General features: G+C 40.6%; 1 protein-coding gene across 1 annotated transcript in view; it reads right to left on the reverse strand.

Moving 5' to 3' along the window:
• Positions 1 to 15,231, reverse strand: part of LOC108886601 (cGMP-dependent 3',5'-cyclic phosphodiesterase) — a 144,871-nt gene that overhangs the window by 8,505 nt on the left and 121,135 nt on the right. The window contains 16 exon segments of the mRNA XM_018681559.2: positions 15 to 137; positions 609 to 679; positions 789 to 911; positions 1,021 to 1,098; positions 3,464 to 3,576; positions 4,754 to 4,928; positions 5,755 to 5,836; positions 6,092 to 6,155; positions 6,694 to 6,733; positions 6,856 to 6,967; positions 9,656 to 9,786; positions 9,916 to 9,984; positions 10,686 to 10,727; positions 11,030 to 11,104; positions 13,958 to 14,010; positions 14,811 to 14,967. Coding sequence (XP_018537075.2) covers positions 15 to 137; positions 609 to 679; positions 789 to 911; positions 1,021 to 1,098; positions 3,464 to 3,576; positions 4,754 to 4,928; positions 5,755 to 5,836; positions 6,092 to 6,155; positions 6,694 to 6,733; positions 6,856 to 6,967; positions 9,656 to 9,786; positions 9,916 to 9,984; positions 10,686 to 10,727; positions 11,030 to 11,104; positions 13,958 to 14,010; positions 14,811 to 14,967 — 1,508 coding nt within the window.

Here is a 15,231-nt window from a genome sequence, read left to right on the forward strand (position 1 = left end):
AGCAGTATACTCACTCGAGGTAGTTGGACAGCCCTAGATTTTTGTAGAGCAGGTAGCAGAAGTGTGAGACAGAGAAGGCGTGCATCCAGTTGTGGTAGGGAGGGTCTCTGTAGCCTTTCTTCACCATGAGACAGAACCTGACACCAAAGCAGCAGTTTAATTATGGTCTACATCTCAGCGTGTTGCCAGTGAAACATCTAGTATAAACTGCATCATCCCTCCATAACTTTGCTGCAATGCTGATGAAGTAGCACCGGAATTCTCCATCCCAACCCAGTTTAAAGAATATAAGAAACATATTGCTTTATATTGTAATGATTTTCCACTCTACTCATCAATTTTGACTCAAACCATGTCAATTTTGTATCTAGAGAGCTGCTTACATCTCTCTTTCCAAGGTTTTGGGGTTCAGGTCTTGACTGACAGGATCAATAAATCTAAGAATAATTCAGCCAAAAAATCACTTTGAGCGCATCTGGTGCAAGAGACTATTAATGACTTAAAATCATAAAATTATAGATCAATTTATTAATGCAGACCACTTAGAGTAACACACACATACACACGGGCTCTTATATTCAGTATATGAATTGATGGAGTTTTCAGACCTGGCGAGAGTGTGCAGGTCAATCTTGTATGTGTTGATGAAACCCATGTCTTCAAACATGCTGAGGACGCACTGCAGACACACACAACAGGATCAGTTACATCAGTTTTCTTTTCTGCACTCCTGCCTCATCTGCACTGTGCCTCCACCCTCTCCCTGTCTCTCTCTTTTTGGTCCTTACCATGGGTGTGGTGTCATCGGGCAACGAGCGGGGTGTGTATGTGAACTCAGCGTAGCAGGGGTGGATCTCCTTCACTGGGTCGATGCCTGTCACTAGCAGCTTAGTCACCTCTTCCTCTGAAACCTGCAACACACACATATTGAGTCATATTGAGGAAAATAACATTGACTGTGCTGGAAAACCCAATGTGTCTGCATGCAAGAGTGAGTGAGACGTGTCGAGGTGATTTCACCTTCATGTGGTACATCATCATTTCATTGGCCAGGTGGGATCTGAACTGAGCTTCGTGGACCTTCTTGTAGAGCAGAGACTAGAGAAATAAACACACATCATAGTAACACTTTTAGTTAGTATAGCCAAAGATACCTGGCTACAATATAATGTACAGTTCAGTCACTGCACCAGTAGAAGAAGAGGGAACTTAGGCATGAACATAATCTAAAATGTTCTTTTTTTCTCTTTTTCTTTTTCTTTATTTTCACATTTACAGAAATAATTGGTTGGGGTGAAAGTAAGATCAACTGTTTTGCGACAACATCATCACTATAAAAGAACACACTCGAGCTCCACACACAAACTTTGTCTCCTGCTTATTATAGATCATCCAACTGAACCCATCTTTGCCTTTCATGTTAATCTACTCATCACATCCCTCTGTCTGTGTGCCTCTCTGAATTTATCTTCAAATGGCAAACCAGAGATTTATGATTAACAAGTGCATTTTAATTTTCAGAGGGTTTTCATGCTAACACAGCTTTGTCTAATGCACGAGACAATAAAACTCAAACTGAACATTTCGGTACATGAGGGAACAGTTCTTTATAGCCCACAGCATACCGTGCACCATGATACAGAGAGAGCATTGATAAATAATGCATTTGGTCATGTTTAAATGATTAATGAGCTGCCTCGAAGGCAATTATTTTTCCAATCAAACATCTTTATAGTTTGTAGATAAACTATCGAGTACCTGCAGTCATTCAAAGGTCAGAAGCTACAAGAGCTACTTAATATGAAGGTGAATCGGAAATGCTGAATAAAACATCATCACAGCTGAACTTTGTGACCATGACTATATCAATAAAACTGTAATAGTGTAGCAAATGAATCCGCTTTGTCATTTTTCTCTCTTCCTTCCTTTATTTTTATCTCAATTTATGACGAGTACAGAGACATGCAGTGCCCTGTAAGAATGATCAAAAACATAGCAGAAGGAGAAGGACCACCAACTTTTTAAAATGGCAGCCAAGGAAAATGGACAAGAAGTCAAGTGAGCAAAGCAGCTGGCAGATATTTTGGCGGGCGATAATCGCGGTCACACGTTGTGGTCATTCTTTCCGGTGAGTGAACAGCAGCCATGTTTGATTTGAGAAAACACTACCCTGTCAAATTCACACACTACACCAATGAGTATGTTGTGCCTCTGTTCTAAGCCAGTCTTCTTTACAGTGTCTTTCTTATGGAACATTATGTGAAATCAGCCGTAAACATGTAATTATCAGTTTAAGAAAGAACATTGGTCAATTATTAATTCCATTCATTTTTAAATCCTTTAAAATACTCAAATTAACTGCATGACTGCCTGAGGGCACTGTTAGAGGCAAGAGAAATCAATCCAGTCACACAGAGGAAATCAATTACAATCAATGTGCCCACTGTGTTCTAGTAAAAGGTTTTATCATCACTTTTTGAAAAAACCTGCTTTACAGCATATAAAAAAACATATGTATCTGAGATTATAAATATTGTGTTTTTAGACGTCAACATTACAATCTTTCAAAATCTCTGGATGACATCAGTGCAGCACAACGCTGCCTCCTCTCTCCTCTTTTTATGATCATCACTATTGTCACAAACATCATCACCTTCACCGTCGTCTTTGTGAGCCACATACAGCAGCTCAGCTGTGTTAATGGGTTTGCAGCAGCCACACAATGCCCACCAACTACACCATAAAAGCCACTCAGTCCCATCACAAACCCAGTCTCTTTAAATTTCCCTCGAGACTTTGCACTACTCTGCCTTGACTGAGCATTTAGCTCCCACTGAACTGATCCCACTTTGCCAGACAGGATCGATTGAACAGCACTAACAACAGATCTACCACACTGCTTTAAAGAGTGAGAGAGTCCTAATGATGGATAAACTGTAAATGCTTTCTTTTATCCCTCTCTGTGCAGTTAATGATGACATTATTATACATTATATTCTTCTTTTTGGAGCTATGTTTAAAATCCAGCTGAGTTAATGACCTAGCATTGTTTCTAATGAAGATGAATGTGCGGCTGTAGGAATGCTGCATTTATTCCCTTTTACTGTTTCGTACATTTTGATTGCTGCTGCTAACAGAGATAACACGAAGAAGTAATAGAGGCTGTCCTCTGTTGTAAAGTGAGAAATTAATTAATTTGCAACTGATAATATTTCTCTGGCAATTATGTAGTTTTTTTACTCTGTGTTTATATTGCTTAGTTTACAGCTTGGGCTTATTTCTTTCTTTGTGTAGAATGATACACTAAACAACAAGTGGAGTGTGTTCACAACAAACATAATAGGAACAATTTAATGCCTCCTCCATCAGACGTCTGTGGCCATTCAACATACAAAACCAGGAAATTTAAAGGTTATAAAAAGTCAGTTCGCAAGACTTTCTTTCAGTGGGAGATGAGACTTACATGGGCGATGCTGATACCACAGTAGATGGAGAAAGCTGTGGCCAGATCCTCATCAAAGCGGTTGAACCACGGCCCGTTCATTTTATTCACCAACTCAGCCACCCCAATCACCTCTGGAGGAAGAAGGATTTAAAGAAAGCCAGGAGGAAAGAAGGAGGGAGGAAAGGGGTGAGAAAAGGAAGATGGGATGTTGAGGGGAGGGGGCAACAAGTTGAGGAAGGAGAGCAGTGAGGGATGCAGAGATTGATGGCGGGAGGGAAAGTTGACGATGAGGAAAAATGGAAATCAGAGGATGAGAGTCAAGGACGAGAAAATGAAGCACTGAATGCAACGGTCAGAGCTGCCGAACAGACGTTGAATCAAATAAATCTGCTAACCTAAATTAATTTCACACTGGAGCTGAACCTAATTGGACATAAAAGGTTTGAATTTCAACTCCTAATCTGAGCCTATATGGCCTACAGTTTCCTATATCACACAGGATCTAAAGTTTCTCTGCTTGGATACAGCGAGGAGTATAGGGAGCGCCATCAGATTCTAAGTTTTCTGTAATTTCTAAGTATGGAACAAACTGAAGATGGCTGCCTTTCCAAAGTGCACTTATGCACTTTGGAGAGACAGCCATCATTTAGACACAGGGATGTGATGTAACAACTCTTTGCGCTATTTTGAGAAAGCACCTGTGTGGAAATGCAGCTTGGTTTTAGAAAACAGGAAGAGAAGGTATGTACTGCAGAGGACAATAGAGCAGCATCGACCAATAATGTAACAAAACGCTGGCCATTATCAGCGGCCATGCTAGTGCATTATTAGTACATTATTAGACTCTAAATGGATAATTAGGCACCTCCCTTTACAGAGCACAGATGTTACACATTACGTCCAACTAGAAAAAATAGCTGAAGTATCAAGCTGCTAAAACAGTCTGTCCAAGAGTAACTGAATGTGTAATATCTTATAATAATAATAACAATAATAATAATAAACTAGAGTAATTAAATAATGGCCATAAAACATTCTGATCACAACCTATTAGCTCCTGTTCAGGCTGTGATTAGAATGTTTTATGGCCATTTTAATGATTGTTTTCTTGTTATAAAGGTTTTAATTCTTAATCTTTTTTGTTTGCATTTTTTCACTTTTATTGTTTCTATGTTTTGTGTGCATTAGTGTCCAGTTTGTGTTATTGTTTACACTTGTTCTGTCTTATTATTAGTTTGTCAGTCACCTGCACAGCTCTTTAAGTTTTGATTGATTTTGATATGGTGTGTGTGTTGAATTTCTTGTTACCATTGTTCTCGTCTTTGATGGGGAAACAGAGGATGTTGCGAGTCTTGAAACCGGTGCTGTCGTCCACGCCTCGGTAGAAGAGAGGATGTGAGTAGGCGTCCTTAATGTTTAGGATCTGACCAGTGGTCGCCACGTGGCCTGCAATACCCTGATCTGCTGGGATACGAAACTCCTTCTGCACTCGCGCACACAGACACACACACACACATCATCATCAAGAGACATTAGTTACTATTACCTTTTTTGTCCTGGTGGCTTAAAGGGTTTCGGGCACCGACAATATCCTGTGTTTGAGTCTGAATGGGGATCTTGCATCTCCCTACCCCTTTATCTTCTGTCAGTTCTCCTCTGTCAACTCACTAATAATACACCGTAAACATACTTCGTTAGTTTAGTTAATTAGTTAGACCTTATTGTCCCTCAGGGGAAATTCTTTTTCACAGCACTGTACAACAATTAGCACACAACACAATCACACAACCATGACAGGCAGAAATATGAAAATATGACACTGCAGCACATAATAACACCAGGTGACACAAGATGAAAATAGGACACACAGCCCATGACAGTGATGGGTAAGAGAGCATGAGGACAAAATGCTTAGCTAGTCACCCTGTTTATGTCTGCTATAGCTGAGGGTGCCAGGCTTTATAAAGCGACGTGTGTCCAGGGAGCAGATCAATGAAGTGTGCGATATGTGTGATGGCCTTACAACTGAGCTCTTGGAGTTTGGGTGTGGGAGGACCTACTATCTTGGCAGCAGTGTTAGTGGTGCCTTTGAGTTTGGCCTGGTTTGTGACAGAGAGCATTTTTAAGAAACAGGCGGAGCAGTATGGGTTGAACCAAGGGATGACATAGAGTCCTTTAAGTTTCCAGATTACTGATAGTCTTTCATGACAGCTTTTTTGAATGTCCTTTGGGTGCTACATCAGGAAATACACAGGTGCGCCATTATACTGTAAAAAAAAACAAAAACACAAACAAGCAGCATGTCGTACCTCTTCGTCACTGACCACGCCCCCGTCAAACACCTTCGCCACCAGCTCGTGACTGACACGATCCAGCAGGAACACTGAACAGCTGTAGGAACAGAGTTAGAGCAGAATTAGAGGGTTAACGGAGAGCAGAGCAAAGCTGAGAAAATGAGAGCTCTTTATCTCATTTCATCTCAGGTCATTTTGTAACTTTTATTAAATGAGGCAAGACGGTTAAGAACAAATTGCCGAGATAGCCTTTGCAAATGGAGATAAAGACATTCACACTGCACACACACACACACTCGCTCTCTCACACACACACTGAAGCATCCCTTTGAAGATGAATCAGAGGGCTTACATCTCTGCATCACTGAGGTTCCTGGCCTCCACTATAATTTCCTGTAACAGCACTGACACATCATCTGAAAAAATTAGAGAGAGAGAGGGGGAGAGAGAGGGAGAAAATGAGAGGGTGAGCAAGGAAATAAAAGGAAAAGAGAGGAAATTAAAGAAATACAGCAGAGCCCCGATAGACAGAAACAGAGATTACACACCACGAGTACCGGTAGATCAGCTGTACAGACTGATAAGAGCTTTTGTAATCAGCGCTTCGGTACAGTGAGAGGCAATTTGCTCTACCAGTGGATCAATTTGTTGTAGCTGCAATCATGATGAATCATTGGTGACTTATTCTACTGTTGGTGCTTACTGTTAGATAAGAATCCAAATGCCTCACAGTGTAATTATAGGATAAAGAGGTGGAGCCATCATTTTGAAATGCCCTTTTGATTTTATGGTTATGATCCTGGGTGTAATCACCTTTAGGGTCGGTAATATCTCATTCAATTATGTGCGCCATTCGTTTCATTAGGTGATCACTTAAATATCGGCCATTAACACAAATTGTCCTACGATGTTCTTCCTTCACAGAGACAGACAGAGAGTGAAGGAAAGACTTACCCAAGTGTGTGAAGAGATTCTTGGCCACTTGTAAGAGTGCCTATGTAGAGAAACAGAGGACATGAAAAGCTCTTTAAAAGGCAGCCTCATGTATATTTATGTATGCATACACTATGTGTGAGAGTGTGTGAGCAAGCAAGCGAGAGGGCACGTGCACTATACCTGGCACTCCACTTTGAGTTTCTGTTCTTTCTGGAAGGCCAAAGTTGAAGTGAGGACTGTTGAAGTGTAGCAGAAACAGTGCTGGATGGCATGCTCATCTGCCTCTGTGTGTCTGCAGTTGAGAGGACACACACACACACACACACGGTCAAATGGTGAATCTGAATTTAGATGGACTGCTGTGCCTTACTACCAAATATACATATTTGTGGCATCTTGTGCTGCTATTAATACATTTCAAAACCATCTAAGAAACCATTTAATCAATAGCTGGACTAATGGATTCACTTTTTTTAAAAACCAGAATAATCTTTGGTTCTAGTGTCATAATTATTAGGATTTCTTGCTTCTTCTGTTTTTAACATTGTAAAGTGAATATCTTTAGGTTTTGGACTGTTGGTTAGACAATGTAACTGAGTACATTTACTCAAGAATTGAACTATGCATTATCAATTAAACATAAAAGTAATATATTCCCATAATAAACACAGTATAACACTCTCTTTAATTAAGTCTTGTTGAGAAGACTTCTGTACTTCTAAGTTAAGTAATTAAAGATCTCAATGCTTCTTCCACCACTGCATTTAATAGATCAAACAGAAAAAGGGCTAAAAAAAAGGGGGAGCTGTGTAATTATGAACTGAAAACACAGATGAAGAAAGAATCACCACTAAAAGACTGAATTTAGGCGAAGTTACTGTAATACTGTGTGTCTAAGTGACTGAAAATGAACCAAACTCTGATTTCCTGCAGGCAGTGAATGCAACTGTCCCTCTCCTTTAAAATGAAATGATGTGTGAACTTGACAGCACTGAAGCAGGCAAATGAAGACTGATGAATGGAATTATCTGCAGTGACCACAGTGATGCCAGTAATTGCCTGCAGTTACCTCTCTTTGCCTACAGAGGGCAGTGGCACATTATTGTGTTGACGTCAACAGCAGTGTTAATACTATCAGGGCTTTCTTGCCCTGAGCTTAGACTCCCAGGAATCTTAGCAAAGGAGGCAGGATTTTGGAGAAAGCTTGGGAAGCTCAGTTAAAGGGCAATTAAGTTCACATTGCCGGCTGACATTCAGGAGAGTTACACAGAGCAACAGCCTTCAGTCTCCTTGTAACTCAGGCTGGTGAATTATTTTCTGTGGTACCAGCTCATTTTTTTGGCTGTCACGCAAGAAAATAGTTTCCATTTCTGGAGCTGGATTGAAAAGCAGCAGGAATCCATTTTCAAAGACCAGAAGACGAAACAACAAAGAAACTGGTATTTATGAAAAGGACTATATGTAAGAATGTGTGTACCCTGTTTGTCTTATGTGACTCTGCCATGGGGTTGGCTGCAGTTTAAGACAACAACCAACTGTGGCCTCCTTAACATTGTTACCAACGTATAGGTCAACACAGAAACTCATCTTATAAACTTCTTACACTGCTGCTTAGGATGCAGGTTCATCATATGATCATTACTTTTGCTTTACTGTGCATTCTCAACCTGCTCTGTGCATAAAACAAGATCCAGTTAGGTTTGTGATGGTGTAGTGTTCTCATCTTCTGGCACCAAAACTGAGTTATGGACCCATTACTGGTGTTTTCATGCACCTGTGTCCTAAGGTAAGGGGCTGAATGACACGTTTCTGAGGGAAAATCTGCATATGACTATGCAATCCATATGACGAGGGGATGTATCTTTGAGATATATGTCTCTACTAAAATCTGGATGACTGAGCTGGAAGCATGGGATAGATTTATCACATTTTATGCGCAGTTGCAACCATAATCCTGCCACTGTTACTATGGTAATGAGATGCCAACTCTGTCATCTGTGCCACTGGCAGAGGGAGAAATTATAGGACATGATCCCTTCTCATCTATCTCAGTCTTCAGAGAGAGAGAGAGAGAGAGAGAAAAGTGTGCAAAGGAGAGGATCTGTGTGTGAGAGTGTGTGCTCATGAGGTGTGTGTGAAGTGTGTCTAGGGGAAAAAAACAGGATAAAATACGTCAATCTCCCGGCTATTTAACATAAGTAGAGAGGTATGTTGCTTGACAAAGAGAGGGAGATAGAGAGATAGATTATATAAAGACATGTAAAATTAAAATGTCAGCAGCCGACGACCTGTTAAAAATAATACAAATAAAAGAAACAAACACACAGACATACACAGCTGGGGTGCAGATTTCTGTATTCAGGAGATAGCAGCATAACTCCCGGCAATGCACGCACACACACACACACACACACACACACACACACACACACACACACACACACAAAAATAGATGCCAAGACATGGTGCCAAACCAGGCAGCCAAGCCACCCGCCGCTGTTATACTCATGACCTGACTCTAGATCATCACATAGCCATCTGTATGGTCACACACACAGGCTGATCTGACACTGGCCCTAAAGTGATGGTATCCGTTCATGAGGAGCACGCGGCACATTCTGCTGGTTAGAGGCAGATTTCTCTCCGCTGCTATAAAACCCAATAAATCTGAGCTGTTAGGCTCAACCAATCAGGCCACCCGTCCCAACATTACTGTAAGCCGCTGCCAGATAAATCTTTGTATCTACCATGAGTCAGCGCTCCAGGATTTAGGAAAAAGCCAAATCATCTTCACACTGACAATCCAGCATTTTAAATATTCTTCAGCAATAAGCCATTAGTGACTGAGTTACACTGATTTCATCAGTGAGTGTCTCTTGAAACACTGCTGCTCTGTGTGAAATGAGGGAAAATGAGCACATAGCCAAAGAGGGGAAAAAAAAGGTTAATGATATCTTACAGTATACTTTCACATACGAACCTCTGGCCACCCTGCTTGTTGAAGGCGCACGCTAGCGCCACCACCTGACCAGTGGCCCTGCTGACCACTGGGACACAGAGCATGGAGGAGATCTCACAGCCTAACATACTGGACAGCTGCCTGCGCTCCTCCTAAGACAAGGACAAGCAGAGAGATTAGATTAGATAGACAGATACACAGACAGATAGATAGATAGATAGATAGATAGATAGATAGATAGATAGATAGATAGATAGATAGATAGATAGATGTGATCTTACGGCGCTGATGTCCTGAAGAGTAATTGACTTCTTCTTCTCCACGACCTGACCGAAACGTCCAAACATCAGCTGAGCGAACGAGAAAAAAGAAGAGAGATAAAGACAGGGAGAGTGACATAGGAGGAAGGTAAAGAAAAACAGTGTAATGAGGGCAAGAGACAGGAAGAGAGCAGAACCACTGAAAGAGTCCCTGGAGATTTAAAATATATAAATAAAGGTTGTTTATTCTGAGGGAAGTCTATTACCTCCCTTGTTAAATTAGCACAAATAGCCCATCATGGGTGTGTTTTTATTGTGTCCTAATATCTCTCTACACCAACTATTATCAAGATTTCACACATCATTTAGCCCAGGATACACAGCCTATTCGCTCTGTAATGGAAAGCCTGTTAAAAACGCTACGTCTGCACCACAACCGGAGACAGGAAACTTAAAACGACCCAAAGGAAACGATTTCTCCTCCTGCCCAAATTTCTTAATTATAACCACTGCCAGGGATTATAAAAGATTACATGTGGGAGGTTTATTCTATCATGTCAGTCAAAGAAACCTACAAGAAGGGTTACAACACTTTCATTAAAAGTATGCTTGTTAAAAATTGCAACAAATCTCTCTGAATACCCCTTTAGTGAACTGAACCCCCTAAAGAATGGATGACTGACATGATTAAATAAATAAGAATGAACACACACTGGAAAACAAATGCAATGACAAATTAGTGACTGAATATTTATTTATTGTTAATGAATTATTGTGTTTTTTGGCCTCACCGGGAAGCTGATCTCCTCCTCCAGCACTTTGTCTCCAACTACCTAAAGGTCACAAAGGGTCAAAGGTCATGGGTTATTCAAATGTTAATGTACAAATTACTCTTTGGTGAATGAGTCATTGGTAAAATGGAACATGGCTTTGTGTGTGTGTGTGTGTGTGTGTGTGTGTGTGTGTGTGTGCACGGCAGGGGAGCGAGATGAAGGGAACATTGTGTGGGAAAACTGGTGTGTTTGTGTGTGCTGTTTTTGTGTGATATTTCAAAGACAGATTACAAAAACAAGTGTGTATGAGAGTGATAAAGATGTGGGGAGATTTGTGTGTGTGTGTGTGTGTGTGTGTGTACCTGGCAAAACAGCTGGTGGTTGTCCTCGGACACCAGCAGCAGACAACAACACTGCGACTTAGTCTGCTGCTGCAGCTGAAGAAAAACACAAACACAACATCAGTCAAGATAAATAATCATTAAGTATGTCTCTTTGTCAGATTGCTTTTAAAGCCTCTATTTACGATTCTTTGCAGCGCAGCCTCGGTGTGAAGATGGGATTAGAAATCAGAGGACAAAGGAAAATGACTGGAGCTGGGGTGGGCTAAGAATTCAGTATTACCTTCATTGTCTTGCAGTGGCATCAAATTGAGAATTAGGACTTACAAGTGTGAAACCTGCCACTATAATTCACACTACTTAAACTAATTAGATATTTAAAATGATCAGGAATCGATCTAGAGTTTTATCATGAGTAAAATAGTATGCATGAGAGGAATTTATTGCATGTTCAATGCAAGTTACAGTCTGCTTTGAAAAATTATTTTCGAAGATGGATATACTGTTATTGTTAATATTGCACTTAATATGACAACCTTGGTAAGTATGTGCATATATCTGGGGTCTTTTTTCACAACAACAATCTTCACATTTCATAAAACCTTGTATTTAATAAGTGATCAGATCATAAAAACCAAACCTTGTAAATACACATAAAATACATTATCCTGCTGTGATTTTTGCGCAAGATCACGGTCTTCCTTTGAACAGGAAAGCTCAAAACCCCTACATAAATATGACAAAGTCGCACTTAGGTGTCTGCGTGTGTATAAATGAAGGAGTGTCTATGCACTGAGCATCTCTGCTGCTTTGCTCTGTAAGACCTGCAGAGCTGCAACCAACATCCTGCTGCTGTCTGTGATGGCAAACATTTAATTCACATTCAAAGCCTGAAATACACTCTGAGGTGTAAACACTCACTCCTCTGTACACGCTGACACAAATACTAGGTACACAAGCACGTATACATGAGCATCTATACATGCTCACACACCCACACACTGTTATAAGAGCAGCATCTCCTCACACAATATTCCTCCCTGTAATCCACAGAGCTGGATGGAGAACAACCAGGACAGGAATAAACACCAGCCACTGCCAAAACTCTCACCCCTCAGTCACACATGCAAGCACTCGACGTGCACACACATGTACTCGAATATATGTGCAACACAAACACACACACACAAGCATGTCCCTGAACCAACATATAATAAAAAGACCCTCCACCCCCTTTTTCCCAAATACTGTTAATCCCATAAGAGCCGCCCCGAGCACTTCCCACTGAACTGACGGTTCTTCAGAAGCAACAATCTCCCGCTCCTTTTCCTCCCCTCCCTCCTTTTTACAACTGTAACAATAAACAGGCGAAACAAATCATGTCGGATTCAAAATACATTTTAAAGCCCCTGCAGCCTTTTGCACCACCTCAACCTCTCCCTCTCTCCAAATGCAGGAAAAATACTACAAATGCAGGTTTGGAGGGATCAAAGGCTGATGGTTTTCATGCAGGCTGCGCTGCTGCAGCAGTTGTTGTCTGACCACACAGAGCTAGTCCTGCAATGTCAAAGCAGAGCAGTTGCAGGGAAGGTCAGGTAGGTGATAATAACTGCTCACTACTCTCAGATTTTGCCATTTTCATGGAGAAATGACTAGATTTTTAAAAAGGACCACTTTGGTTGAAACTAATTTTCACACTGATTTTTCTCCCCATGCACCCAGAAAGTATTTTTTGCTTCAAGAACTGATCACTGCAGTTACAAGCTATTTAGTTTTCTTTTGATACTGACATAAGATATAAAATGAATGAAAATGAAAGGAAAACTAGGAAAAAAAAGGTGAAAATTAGCTGTTGATTATGCACCAGAGTGTCTCTAATAAGTAATAATTTAGTGAAAAACAATTTAACAGTTAGACTGAGTGCTTAGGCTGCAAATTGTATTTGTAAAATCTGATTTTAACACTATTTTCCTCATATTATTAATGATTAAAAAACTGTGTCTTGTCTGTTGTCTAATAATTAAACAAGCACTGATAAATCCACAGACTTTTTGTTTTTGTATAAAAAAACAATGAGCCTTTGTGATAATCTACTAGATTAATAAATATATAAATATAAATAGATAAATATATTTTGAATATCTGTATCTCTAGAAACGAAAGGTTGTAATTGACAATTATTTTCATTATCAACTCATCAATTAATTGTTTGGTCTGGGAAATGCCAGAGAACAGTCAGAAATGTCAGTGACAACTTCCTAAAGCCTGAGATGATGTCCTCTAATGGCTTGTTTTGATTAAAACCCAGAGAAATTCAGCTAACTATCACAAAAGACACAGAAAATCTTCTCAATGGATGAGCTGGAAACAATGACTGTAAAGTATATATACTTCCTGTTTTAATAAAGAGCAGTGTAAAAGTTCAAAGTCCTTTATGCTCAGTAGCATGAAAAAAGAATCACAGGTATGTGCATACATCCATTAGGCTTCTCTGATGGACTGAGGCTTTGTGCCTTTGATGCAGTGTAACCTTTAAATCTGCCTCCTCTTTCTTGCTTTATATTCCCTTCTATCTTATATTTTCTTAATTTGTTAATAATTTCATACATTTAAATTGTTGTCAGGTTTCTGTACATACTGTAACTGAAGCCTGGTATCGTCTCTCCCTCTCTCCTCCCTCCCACTCATCCTTCACTTCCACATTTCCACATGTCTCCCCCCTGCTCTTGCTTTTTTTTTTTTTTTTACAGAGAGTATATTATATATATGGAGAGGGACATACTATAGGGAGACTGATGAAGTAATTGTGTGATAAAAAGCTTGTGGTATGGGCGCTGATGGTACAAGGGGAATAAGTCAGTGGGAAGGATTTCATGTTTTGCATGTACTGTACATCTTTAACTGTGTGTACGTGGATGTGGGAGTGTATGAGTGATCTCAGCCACTTACATAATTGATGACTTTGAGCTGGAGAGAGGCTGCATCAAGGTCAAAGAGCTCACCTGAAAGAGAAAAGGGAGAGAGAGCGATTGGAGTGATGGGACTTAAAAAAAACAAACATAAAAAAAACAGAGAGGAGCAAGGGCAGATTGGCGTTAAGGAAGGAGGGGAATGCAGAGCATGTACGCAAGTGGACAGAAAGCAATCCAGGGAGGGATGCATTCAGACAGCGAGGTCGTGGAAGGGTGAATGGGAACCAGCTAACACAGGGACTAATAATGAAGACAAGACAAGGGATGGAAGGATGCTTGGACTGCAGATGAAGGCAGGAGGAAAGAACTGGGCAGGGAAGCAGAGAGGTGAAGGCAGAGTCCGGAAAAGAACTGAGGAGACTAAAGGCAACTCATATTTGTTGACAATTACCAGGGAGAAAACAATACTGATGTACGTGTATGTGCTCAACGGACAGCATTAGCAAGTCTGCTTCCATTATGCATGAGATTTTAAACAGTGTTTTTGCAAAGCGTTCTGTTTTCACACAGGAGCTGTCACACATTCCCTGTGCCAGTGACAGAGTCCATCTAAATTCATGGAGCTTTTTATCCAGATGGGCTTACTCTATTAACATACCTCACCTCTCATATACCAGTGTGTGTGTGTGTTTGTGTGTGTGTGAAATTATGTTTGCCTCAGAGTTTTGTGTTTGTGCATATGAGGTGCAGGAAATGCAAGATGTATGTGTGTGAGAGAAAGTGAAAGAAGAACAAAATGGAGAGAGATGTAGGAGGTATTTAATGTGATTTTGCATATGTTGTTAATCAAACATCTTATCTGTGTGTGTGTGTGTGTGTGTGGACATTACCACAGAGTTGCAGGATGTTGCGGTCCAGCTCGCAGTAGTCCTGTTCTGAGACATTGAGGTGCAGCAGTGCATTGTGGGATTGTATGGGTGAGGGGCTGAGGGGAGGCCTCTGGTAGGACGTCTGAACAGCCTGGACTCGCACGCACGCCACTGAGGCCTGTGCAGAAACAAGCACACACACACAGACAGGGGAACCGAAGTCAGCTGAGATTAAAGACTAAATACTGTTTGATGTCATTTTATTTTCATCCGGCAGACAACAATGAATGGAGACGCCACTGAGGTAAACGTCACCAGACTCACACAGGAATCCCTACTGAGCTGATGTGTATGATCACAACAATAGAACAACCCGTAGCCAGACATTTGATGCAATCACTCACTGTACATTCATTTAAACTCTATATCTGTTTTTGTGATG

This window comes from Lates calcarifer, linkage group LG21 (genome assembly GCF_001640805.2).
Source record: "Lates calcarifer isolate ASB-BC8 linkage group LG21, TLL_Latcal_v3, whole genome shotgun sequence".
Classification (NCBI taxonomy): Eukaryota; Metazoa; Chordata; class Actinopteri; family Centropomidae; genus Lates; species Lates calcarifer.